The 11,509-nt window shown below is 52.1% G+C and overlaps 1 protein-coding gene across 3 annotated transcripts; it reads left to right on the top strand.

Moving 5' to 3' along the window:
- Positions 1-2,539: 2,539 nt before the first annotated feature.
- On the top strand, positions 2,540-8,375 carry LOC129138623 (melanoma-associated antigen 9). Of its 3 annotated transcripts, none has more exons than XM_054676326.2 (4): positions 2,540-2,667; positions 6,395-6,481; positions 6,640-6,708; positions 6,784-8,375. In XM_054676326.2, the coding sequence occupies exon 4, from the start codon at positions 6,849-6,851 to the stop codon at positions 7,794-7,796; it is 948 nt and encodes a 315-aa protein (XP_054532301.1). In that variant the 5' UTR covers positions 2,540-2,667; positions 6,395-6,481; positions 6,640-6,708; positions 6,784-6,848; the 3' UTR covers positions 7,797-8,375. The 3 variants fall into 3 exon arrangements, with proteins under 3 accessions (XP_054532301.1, XP_054532302.1, XP_054532303.1); XM_054676327.2 differs by having other exon boundaries at positions 2,589-3,221; XM_054676328.2 differs by lacking the exon at positions 2,540-2,667 and adding an exon at positions 5,333-5,633.
- The last annotated feature ends 3,134 nt before the right edge of the window (positions 8,376-11,509 follow it).

The raw sequence follows: 11,509 nt of genomic DNA, 5'->3' as shown, positions 1-11,509 counted from the left end.
ATAATCACCAACCAAGATGTCCTTGAAGAGGTGAATGGATAAAACCAATGGTACTTCCACAAACTGAAAGTGTATTCAAAGTTCAATCTACCCTCAAATATTCCAGGAGAGGAAATTTTGGAAGCCAGTTCAGCCAAGTGGCAAGGGAAAATGAATCACCATCTTATCTCAACTCTTCCAATGCATCCAAAATGGGCAATTGTTTAACTCATTCTCCCAGGCTCGCTCTCCTAGATTCATAAACAGATGAAGGCACCCGAGCACTCATGAAAAGAATTTGTGAGGCAAGTGTTCACACACATCGCAGCAAATGTCATAAACAGATAATCACATATCCAACACAACAGTGGATTAAACGAACAAGCTGCCTGTATGCATGGAATAAAAATAGGATTAAATGTTAGAAAAAAATTCAATTCTAATTCCCTGCATACAAGATAGACTAGAAAAAAACATTCAGTCATGACAATGGGTACAGGAAAAGGCTCTGAAATGAATCTATGTAAGTACAAATTAACAATGTTTAGCAAACTAACATTAAAAGGAACTTCCATTTCCTAAAATCGGCAGCAAGCATACATAAATGTGAAATGTCAGAAGCTCTGCCATTCACGGCAGTGACAAGTCGTTGACATATGCTGTCACCACTACCACCTACATCTGCAGTGAATATCAAAATGAAAAAGAGCCAGAGCTATGGATGTCAAGATGAAAATGAGATATGAAGACTGCAAAGAAATATAGTATTTGTTAACTATATGATTATCTACATAGAAAATTCAAAGGAATAGACACATTGAATATTCAAATGAATAAAAGACTTCAGAAAACATCATACAGAAGGTCATTGAAGCAAAATCAAGAGCCTTGCCACACAAAAGCAACTTAGTGCATAAAATAGAAAATAGAAAATACACCATTCACAGAAGCATTAAAATCCAAAATGTAAATAAGAAGAGCCTGACAAGACCTTTATGGAAGCAACTGTGCAAAGTTGCTGATAGACTCAGGAAATAATCTCAAGTAAATGGATCTGTATACCATATTCCTTGATGGGGAACAGAATATGGCAAAGATGTAAATGCTACTTAAATTAAATACAGAGTGAGTGCCTTAACTGTCATTGCCAAAGTGACAACCAAGCTCAGGTTGCTGTGCTCTGCTCCCCAAATCAACCCCGGAAAAAATATAGGAGGGAAAAGATTTAAAAAAAAAAACCCATCAAAACAGAGAAAGCCCTGGGGATGACTGAAGACTGTGCTAAACTGGTACTTGTGTTTTGGGTCCAGGGAGCAGCAGGGAAATCGAGGAGGTCTGTACCCTGCATAGATGGCAGATTACAGGATGGATGGGAGAAAGTGTTTAACATTCCACCCCACATCATCGCGCAATCTGAGGCAGCACCACAAAATCTGATGCCAGTAGCCCTGGAGTAATATCAGGACACCAGGAAATTTGAGTTGATTGAGACACTATGGCTCCAGAGTTCTGCTAACAACCACCTGAAACAAACTTAGTAGGAGAAGATCAGCCTTCCAAAAAATTATTATTTTAATGGAATATAAACAATGAACTAGGAATAGAATAGTAAGTATGTGTGAAGGCCACATACTATGGGTAGATATTAATAAAATATGTGTGCATATATATAGTATAAAGTCTAGAAATACAAGCGAATATGTAGCTAAAGATATATACATGTAAGTATATATAAGATATAAAGATATATATGCGTGTATGTATACATATAAGCATAGATGTATATAATGTCTAAAACAGGTATGTATATAAACGTAGATATAAACAAAATGTACAATACCATATATAACGTACACATACAATGTAAAATTTATTACCATGTGAATGAGAATTAAAATATGAAAATCGCTAATCTGGACTCTGCTGTGTTCGATACCTTCAAAACACATGGCTTCTCCAAATCTCTTGCTGCTGCTCAGCCTCTTCCGTGTAAAAATAAATCTTTTAGGACAAAAGGTTTGCAAAGTCTAGCTCTGGCTGGGGAGGAGCCCCCATGGGAAGGTGTGCATCTTCTCTCACAGGTCCTACAATCACAGGTGCTGCAGCCCCCCAGGGAGCATCTAGCCTTGGACCCGCAGCCATTGTCTGCAACGCGTGCAGCTGGGCAAATGCTCAAAGGTGACATAAACAGATCATCTCCCACACATCACTTCGTCAAAGAGCCAGGAGCCAGGAGGAGAACCCTCCTGAGAGGGGACTGAAGGTCCACCCTCCCCACATAGAGGGGCCACAGAATCCAGCTCAGCCCTTCCTGTCAGCCCTGGGAGACCCTGGCAATGTTGTCACCCTGACCGCACCCCTCCCCTCACTGCCACCTCATGTGACTGGGAGTCAGAGACTTGGTCCGAGAGGAGCAGACCCAATGGGCAGAGGATGGGGATCGAGACCCAGGCATCAAGGTCGGGACCCCCTGAGGGATGACTGAGGGCCCCTATCCCCATCCCCACCCCTACTCCGCCAGAACCCGGTTCAGCCCCTACTGGCAACCCAGGGAAGCCCCAGGCTTGGGGGCCGGATGTGACGTCACTGACGCGCGCACTGGGGTCAGAGAGAAGGGAGAGGCCTCCTTCTGAGGGGCGGCTTGACGCCGGTGGAGGGAAGCGGGCCGAGGCTCTGTGAGGAGTCAAGGTGAGGTGCTGAGGGAAGACTGAGGATGCCCCCACCCCAGATAGAGGACCCGAAAGAACCAAGTGCCGTCTCTGCTCCCAGCCCTGGACCACCCGGGGGCCGATCTGGGGCTGACTTGTGAGGCTGGGCCGACCCCCTCCCTCCGCCGCTCAAGCTGCTGGGCACTCTGGAGTGAGAGCTTGGTGTGACCAGGGCAGGGCTGGTTAGGAGAGGGCAGGGCCCAGGCTCTGCCGGGCATCACGGTCAGGACCCTGAGGGAGGGCTGGGCCCCCCCAACCCAACCATGACCTACAGCCCCAGGTTCCCCAGCCCCATCCGCAGCTCCACTCTACACCCCACCCCACCCCACCCCACCCCAAACTCCACCCCACCTCCCAACTCTCCCGCGGCAGAATCTGGTTCCGCCCCTGTTGTCAACCCAGGGAAGCCCCAGGTGCCCGGATGTACGGCCAGTGACTCCCACACTGGGGCTCAGAGAGTAGCTGGGGCCTCGCTGTGAGGGGCGGGTCGATATCGGCGGAGGGAAGCGGGCCCAGGCTCTGTGAGGAGGCAAGGTGAGACCCTGAGGGAGGACTCAAGACTCCCCCGCCCCAGATAGAGGACCCCAAATAATACAGCGCCGCCCCTGTGCCAGCCCTGGACCACCCCGCGGGGTCGGGCTTATCAGGCTGGGCCCAGGCTCTGACTGGCATCAAGGTCAGAACCCTGAGGGAGGGCTGAACGCCTCCACACCCCTAACCCAGCCACCACCACCATGACCTACAGCCTCAGGTTCCCCACCTCCATCCTCACCCCCCCCCCCCCACTCCACCCCACCCCCAAGTCTCCCGTGGCAGAATCCGGTTCGGCTCCTGCTGTCACCCCAGGGAAGCTCCGGGTGCCCGGATGTAAGGCCTCTGACTTGGGCACTGGGGGTCAGAGAGTAGCAAGGGCTTGGTCCTGAGTGGTGGCTGAAGATCGGCAGAGGGAAGCGGGCCCAGGCTCTGTGAGGAGGCAAGATGAGACGCTGAGGGAGGACTGAGGACGCCCCCACCCCAGATAGAGGGCCCCAAATAATCCAGCAGCACCCCTGCTGCCAGCCCGGAACCACCCCGGGGGCGGACTTCTCAGGCTGTGGGCCACCCTTCGCCACCCCACCGCTTAAGCCCCAGGGGACTCTGGGTCAGAGCTTGGTGTGACCAGGGCAGGACTGGTTAAGAGAGGGCAGGGGCCAGGCTCTGCCAGGCATCAGGGCCAGGACCCTGAGGGAGGGCTGAGGCCCCATAGAGGGAGTCACTGCCCCTGCAGTGGACCCTGGGAAGTTCCGGGCATGGCGGTCAGGCAAGCGGATCCTGATATCTGCATCCTGGGCTGACCGAGGGAAGGGGCTTGGTATCGCTAGCGTGGCCGCGGGAGAACAGAGGGAGGGCCCAGGTCCTGCTGGGAGACAAGGGAGGCCTGAGGGGACCCAATACCCCAGGACAAGGGGCCCACCCCGCCCCTATCTGAGACCGAGGCCCCTCCTCATTCAGCCTCGGGAATCCGACAGATAGAGACTCAGGTCCACAGAGGGGTGGGGCCCAGCCCTCTAGGAGACCAGGGAAGGAACAAGACGGAGGACAGAGGGGACCCCGGAGTCCAGCTCAGTGGGGATCTTGGCCTGGGCGATCCCGGGCACGGTGGCCGCATGTGGTGCATTGTGGCTGGTGGGATCGGGTGTCAATGGGAACAGGGCTGTGGTATGAGGAGTGGGGCCTCAGGTGAGCAGAAGGAGGAGTCCCAGAGGCCTGAGGAAGGATTCACCAGACCTCTCATCCCAGACCTAGGAAACCTGCCCCTGCCGTCAGTCTTGGGAGGCCCCAGGCAGGACGGTGAGGAAGGGAAGTGCCCCCTCCACCCCCAACACACACTTTCTCAAAGAGGGTCTAAGGGAGAAATTGGCCTTGGTCTGCAAGACTCATCTCTGGTTCAGCAAAATGGAAGGGGCCAGATTCTGTCAGAAGCAAATATGAATACCTAGAGGACACCCAGACCGACGAGGCCCCCTGGAACCTGCTCCTTTGGTCAGCCTTGGGTATCTCATGCATGAGTGACCATGAGGTGGCCCCTCACTTCTGCCTCCCGGGTCTCAGGGAGGTGGGGGCCTGGGTCCGAGGGGTTTCCTCAGCTCGGCAGAGGGAGCCACACCTGGTCAGCACAGGGTGGAATCCAGGGTCTTCCAGGAGTGACGGGGAGGAAGTTTGGTGAGGATTGAAGGTAAGAAGGTACCTCCACGCTCTCAAAAAAGAAAGGACCTCACAGACACTGGTGTCACCTGTTCTCAGCCCCAGGTGGCCCCAGGCAGGAATGGCATGAGGCATGCTCTCATTTCTCCCACGTGACTGGGGGTGAGAGGTCTCAGGGAGGTGAGTACCTTGATCCCGGGGGCACTGAGAGATTCAACAGAGGGCTCCACACCTGGTCAGTAGAAGGAGGACTCCCAGGATTAGCAGGACCCAAGGTGTGCCCCCTTCATGAGGAATGGAGGTACCCCCAACGCAGAAAGAAGCCACCCCACAGAGTCTAGGTGAACTCTGTTCTTAAATCTGGGGGCGGGGGCGGGGGGCCTGATCAAGGATGGTGCTAAGTGGCAAGCTCATTTGTACCACGGCAGGAAGTTGAGGAACCCTCAGGGGGATGAGGCGTTGGTGTAAAGGGAGATGTCTGCTCATCTCAAGGGTTTGAGGGTCGAGGAAGTAGAAGCCCCAGCAGGAGTAAAGATGAATAACCCACAGGAGGACTTTGGAACACCCACCTCATACCTGAAGGGTTCAGCTGGTGGGGTCAGCCCCGGACACCCCACGCAGGGGTGACATCTGTGGGGCCTCCTCACCTCTGTTTCTGGATCTCAGGGAGGTGAGGACTTTGTTCTCAGAGGGTGTGTGGACAAAACAGGGAGGCCCTGTGTTCGACAGACACAGTGGTCCCAGGATTGGAGAGCAGTCCAGGTGAGGAACCTAAGGGAGGATCGAGGGTACCTCCAGGCCAGAGAAACTCTCAGATCAAGAGAGTTTGCCCTGCCCCTACTGTCACCCTAGAGAGCCCGGGCAGGGCTGTCTGCTGAGGTCCCTCCTTTATCCTGGGATCACTGGTGTCAGGGAGGGCTGGCCTTGGTCTGAGGGGGCTGCACTCACGTCAGCAGAGGGAGGGTCCCAGGCCCTGCCAGGAGTCCAGGTGCAGACTGAGGGAACCCCACTCACCAAACACAGAGGACCTAGCCCCACCCTGCCCCTTGTGTCAGCTGAGGGAAGCCGCTGGGTGGATGGACTCCCCTCACTTCCTCTTCAGGTGTCTCCTGGAGATAGGGCCTCAGGTCAACAGAGGGAGGGTTCCAGACCCTGCAGGCATCAAGATGAGGACCGGGCAGTATCCTCACCCCAGGACACATGGACCCCATTGAATTTAGACATCTCTTACTGTACTTCCGAGGAAACCCTGGGCAGGTGTGGGCAGATGTTGGTTGGGGCATGTCCTTCTGTTCCATATCAGGGATGTGAGCTCTTGATCTGAGAGACTCTCAGGCAAGTAGAGGAGTAGAGTCCAGTCCCTGCCAGGAGAAAGGTCAGGGCCCTGAGTGAGCGCAGAGGGGACCATCCACCCCAAAAGTGTGTGGAACTCAAGAGTGTCCAGCCCGCCCTCTTGACAGCACTGAGGGACCGGGGCTCTGCCTGCAGTCTGCAGCCTAAGGGCCCCTCGATTCCTCTTCCAGGAGCTCCAGGAAGCCGGCAGGCCTTGGTCTGAGACAGTGTCCTCAGGTCGCAGAGCAGAGGAGACCCAGGCAGTGTCAGCAGTGAAGGTGAAGTGTTCACCCTGAATGTGCACCAAGGGCCCCACCTGCCCCAGCACACATGGGACCCCATAGCACCTGGCCCCATTCCCCCTACTGTCACTCATAGAGCCTTGATCTCTGCAGGCTAGCTGCACGCTGAGTAGCCCTCTCACTTCCTCCTTCAGGTTCTCGGGACAGGCTAACCAGGAGGACAGGAGCCCCAAGAGGCCCCAGAGCAGCACTGACGAAGACCTGTAAGTCAGCCTTTGTTAGAACCTCCAAGGTTCGGTTCTCAGCTGAAGTCTCTCACACACTCCCTCTCTCCCCAGGCCTGTGGGTCTCCATCGCCCAGCTCCTGCCCACGCTCCTGACTGCTGCCCTGACCAGAGTCATCATGTCTCTCGCGCAGAGGAGTCCGCACCGCAAGCCTGATGAAGACCTTGAAGCCCAAGGAGAGGACTTGGGCCTGATGGGTGCACAGGAACCCACAGGCGAGGAGCAGGAGACTACCTCCTCCTCTGACAGCGAGGAGGAGGAGGTGTCTGCTTCTGGGTCATCAAGTCCTCCCCAGAGTCCTCAGGGAGGCGCTTCCTCCTCCTTTTCCGTCTACTACACTTTATGGAGCCAATTCGATGAGGGCTCCAGCAGTCAAGAAGAGGAAGAGCCAAGCCCCTCGGTCGACCCAGCTCAGCTGGAGTTCATGTTCCAAGAAGCACTGAAATTGAAGGTGGCTGAGTTGGTTCATTTCCTGCTCCACAAATATCGAGTCAAGGAGCCGGTCACAAAGGCGGAAATGCTGGAGAGCGTCATCAAAAATTACAAGCGCTACTTTCCTGTGATCTTCGGCAAAGCCTCCGAATTCATGCAGGTGATCTTTGGCACTGATGTGAAGGAGGTGGACCCCGCCGGCCACTCCTACATCCTTGTCACTGCTCTTGGCCTCTCGTGCGATAGCATGCTGGGTGATGGTCATAGCATGCCCAAGGCCGCCCTCCTGATCATTATCCTGGGTGTGATCCTAACCAAAGACAACTGCGCCCCTGAAGAGGTTATCTGGGAAGCGTTGAGTGTGATGGGGGTGTATGTTGGGAAGGAGCACATTTTCTATGGGGAGCCCAGGAAGCTGCTCACCCAAGATTGGGTGCAGGAAAACTACCTGGAGTACCGGCAGGTGCCCGGCAGTGATCCTGCGCACTACGAGTTCCTGTGGGGTTCCAAGGCCCACGCTGAAACCAGCTATGAGAAGGTCATAAATTATTTGGTCATGCTCAATGCAAGAGAGCCCATTTGCTACCCATCCCTTTATGAAGAGGTTTTGGGAGAGGAGCAAGAGGGAGTCTGAGCACCAGCCGCAGCCGGGGCCAAAGTTTGTGGGGTCAGGGCCCCATCCAGCAGCTGCCCTGCCCCATGTGACATGAGGCCCATTCTTCACTCTGTGTTTGAAGAGAGCAATCAGTGTTCTCAGTGGCAGTGGGTGGAAGTGAGCACACTGTATGTCATCTCTGGGTTCCTTGTCTATTGGGTGATTTGGAGATTTATCCTTGCTCCCTTTTGGAATTGTTCAAATGTTCTTTTAATGGTCAGTTTAATGAACTTCACCATCGAAGTTAATGAATGACAGTAGTCACACATATTGCTGTTTATGTTATTTAGGAGTAAGATTCTTGCTTTTGAGTCACATGGGGAAATCCCTGTTATTTTGTGAATTGGGACAAGATAACATAGCAGAGGAATTAATAATTTTTTTGAAACTTGAACTTAGCAGCAAAATAGAGCTCATAAAGAAATAGTGAAATGAAAATGTAGTTAATTCTTGCCTTATACCTCTTTCTCTCTCCTGTAAAATTAAAATATATACATGTATACCTGGATTTGCTTGGCTTCTTTGAGCATGTAAGAGAAATAAAAATTGAAAGAATAATTTTTCCTGTTCACTGGCTCATTTTTTCTTCAAACATGCACTGAACATCTGTTATTCGGAACACCCTGGGTTAGTAGTAGAGATGCTCGGTAAGCCAGACCCACCCCTTTGCCATAGGGTGGTGAAGTCTAGGGGCTACAATCCTAAAATTAAGGTGGTGCCATGTCCTCTAAGAACTAGAGGAAAATAAAACATGGGTGAGGGTTTGGGGCTCTAGATGACAGCAGTCGAGTGTATATGCCCTGAGCCAGGGCCCTTTGGGCTTTGGGAAACTGCAGTTCCTTCTGGGGGAGGTAATTCTATTGAAGCTGGGTGGTGCCAGAGCCAGATTCTCAGAGGATGAGAGAAAGGCCTGGAATGGACGACTGCTCAGCAGTTCCTTTTGGATAGTGGATGAACAGAGAAGAGTCTCCACCTGGGGCAGGAATAGAAGGAAATCGTCCCGCGCTCTTGTCTCGGTGCGCTTGAACACAGTGCAGGGGCTAGGTGATGGATACCTATCATCTGCAAGGGTTTCCTGCAAGATGAGGGTGAATCTCCCAGAAGGGAAGCCCAGAAGTCATTGGCCAGGTGCTTTTCTGCCTGTCTGGGAGAGCCAGAGTTGATCGTATTTAAAAGGCATTCTAATCAAGTTATCTCAGGTGGGATTTGACCAATTGTGAGCAAAGGCTAGATTTCGAGTGTTAACAAAATAAGTGAAAACACAGTCTTGGATCCAAAAGCAGGTGGGAGAGAGGAAAGGAGTTGATCCTCGATTCAAATTCTAGGAGCTTTGAGCTGCATTCAGCTGCGCAAGACTCCAGCACACCCAAATTTTGAAGCACATTCGCTAAGAGGAAATACTTAATTTTATTGACGAAACTTCCTGTTGGGGCTGATTATCCCATGTCCTACTGAGCTGTATATTCTCTGGTAAGTCTTGGAGAACAACAACATTTACGAAATCCCAGAGTGCTAGGGTCTAGGGTCAAATAGTATTAGATATGACAGCCATCCGCCATTCCTTAAACTTCTAACTTAATGCCAGGCCCTGAGCCAGATGCTTCACTTACATTGCACACACTCTAACCGTCCTAGTGGAAGGGCCTCATCATACCTGCTTCACAGATGAAGAACCAGAGGCTCACAGAACTTGGGTATTTCCCAGGATCAGGTGGCTAGTAAGGAACAGAGCTGGAACCGGATCCCTGATCTGAATTCCTCTAGAGCCCGTGCTGTTCCCACTGCCCTGAGCCGGAGGCAGACCTCCTCACTGGCACTTCATTTCTCTTCTCAGCAATGCATCATGTCTCTCAAGCAACAAAAAGAAGGACCCTGAGGCCAAGGTACTAAATGCAGGCCTAAAGAAGGTGACAATGAGCATCAAATACAATTTGGGGATGGCATGCCGGGGGTCCCCTGGGAACTGTCTGCTGGGTGCTGCCTGTTGAGCACCTACTATGCAACAGGTTGTAGGAGCGCCTACAAATGCCCATCCACATCTTTGATCTTCTCTTTCCTGGGCACAAGGGACGAATACATAATCAGCACTTCTGTCTGGCATCAGCACGTTCCCGTGTCACAGTGCCCTTCCCCGGTCACTATCATGTTTCCTCCCTTCTGACTCTGCGACCTGACCTACTGCTTGCTCTTCACTGTTGCCTCCCCCTGGAGGCTGGGCAGACCCCCCTGCCCTTCCTGCAACATGGAGCATTCCTAGCCCTCGAAGTAGTCCCCTGGTTCTCGCACGGCTCGCCCTTAGTCCAGTCCCACAGCCGCAACCATTCTGGACGGTGACTTTAGACACTTGGTCCTCCCTCCCCGGGAGAATTCTACTCTGTGTATTCCCAGTGGGCTGTGAGAAGAGTCCAATTTGACCCATAAGCTCCTGGTTGGGTTACAGCCCCCAGGATTGAGAGAGTATTTTCGCAGTCAGTTGCATATTTGTAGTAGGATTTTATTGAGTTTGTTATCTGAAGCTGGGGACAGAACACGCAAACAGACGGATGGTGCTCAGAAATTCCCCTCCTAAGAGGTAGAAGAGGAGCAGCCATTTCATGAAGCTGAATTCTTACAAACCCTGGGCTCCTCCCAGGAGGGGAAAAATGGTTCCATGGCGAACATGCCAGCTGGAGTTTCAAAAGAATATTTAACCAGCCTTTCACTGCTTCCTGTCTGGCATCTGTCCCCAGGAACACGCCGGCTTTCAGCGTGACTAGTGGCACCTACACAGGTGTTCAGGTAAGAACAGTCATATGGAGGGTAGCAGAGATGATGGGTAAGATTCTGCCCCTGCATCAGATGGAAGGAGGAAATCCTCAGCTTCCTGAGCTGATAGATGGTGTGGCAAAGGGAAGTGCAGAAAATGCTATGGAGTGTAGAAGGTGAACTCTCCATGCTAACCTTACAGGATCCTCTTCAAATTAGATGGGTTAATGCAGTGATCCCCACCCTTCCTGGCACCAGGGACCGGTTTCTGGAAGACAATTTTTCCATGAGCACGGGGTGGGGGTGGGGCATTGTTTCAAGATGATTCAAGCACATTACATTTATTGCGCACTTTATTTCTATTATTATTGCATACTCACCATCATGCAGAATCAGTGGGAGCCCTGAGCTTGTTTTCCTGCAAATAGATGGTCCCATCTGGGGGTGATGGGAGACAGTAACAGATCATCAAGCGTTAGATTCTCATCAGGAACGCAAAACCTAGACCCCTCACGTGTGCAGTTCACAATAGGGTTCCCGCTCCTATGAGAATCTAATGTCGCCACTGACGTGACAGGAGGTGGAGTTCAGCTTCACCTGCTTGCCCAACCACTCACTTCCTGCTGTGCAGCCCAGTTCCTATCCATGGCCGGGGGTGTTGGGGACCCCTGGGTTAATACGTTTGAAAGCATCTGTAACATAGCAGACACGTTGAGCATTTCAAGGCAAATCTGGTCTTCTCAGAAACTTCTCTAAGAAACATTGTTGTTGTCACAACAGTTAATAGTTTCTGTAAAGTGTCCTCTACTTCTAGCTGTGTTCAAAGCTGTTGCTTCTCCAAAACCACGTTTTCTGGGGTTTGGCTTTGTTTTGTGAGACAGAGACTCACTCTGTTGCCCAAGCTGGAGTGCAGTGGCAAGATCACAGCTCACTGCAATCCCTGCCTC

Source organism: Pan troglodytes, chromosome X (assembly GCF_028858775.2).
Source record: "Pan troglodytes isolate AG18354 chromosome X, NHGRI_mPanTro3-v2.0_pri, whole genome shotgun sequence".
In the NCBI taxonomy this organism is placed as follows: domain Eukaryota; kingdom Metazoa; phylum Chordata; class Mammalia; order Primates; family Hominidae; genus Pan; species Pan troglodytes.
Note: the sequence above shows the minus strand (reverse complement) of the source record. Positions and strands in the feature narration are given on the sequence as shown.

What these genes read in the sequence shown, in the direction of transcription:
- LOC129138623 (XM_054676326.2), top strand. Translation starts at nt 6,849, where the DNA reads ATGTCTCTCGCGCAGAGGAGTCCGCACCGCAAGCCTGATGAAGACCTT.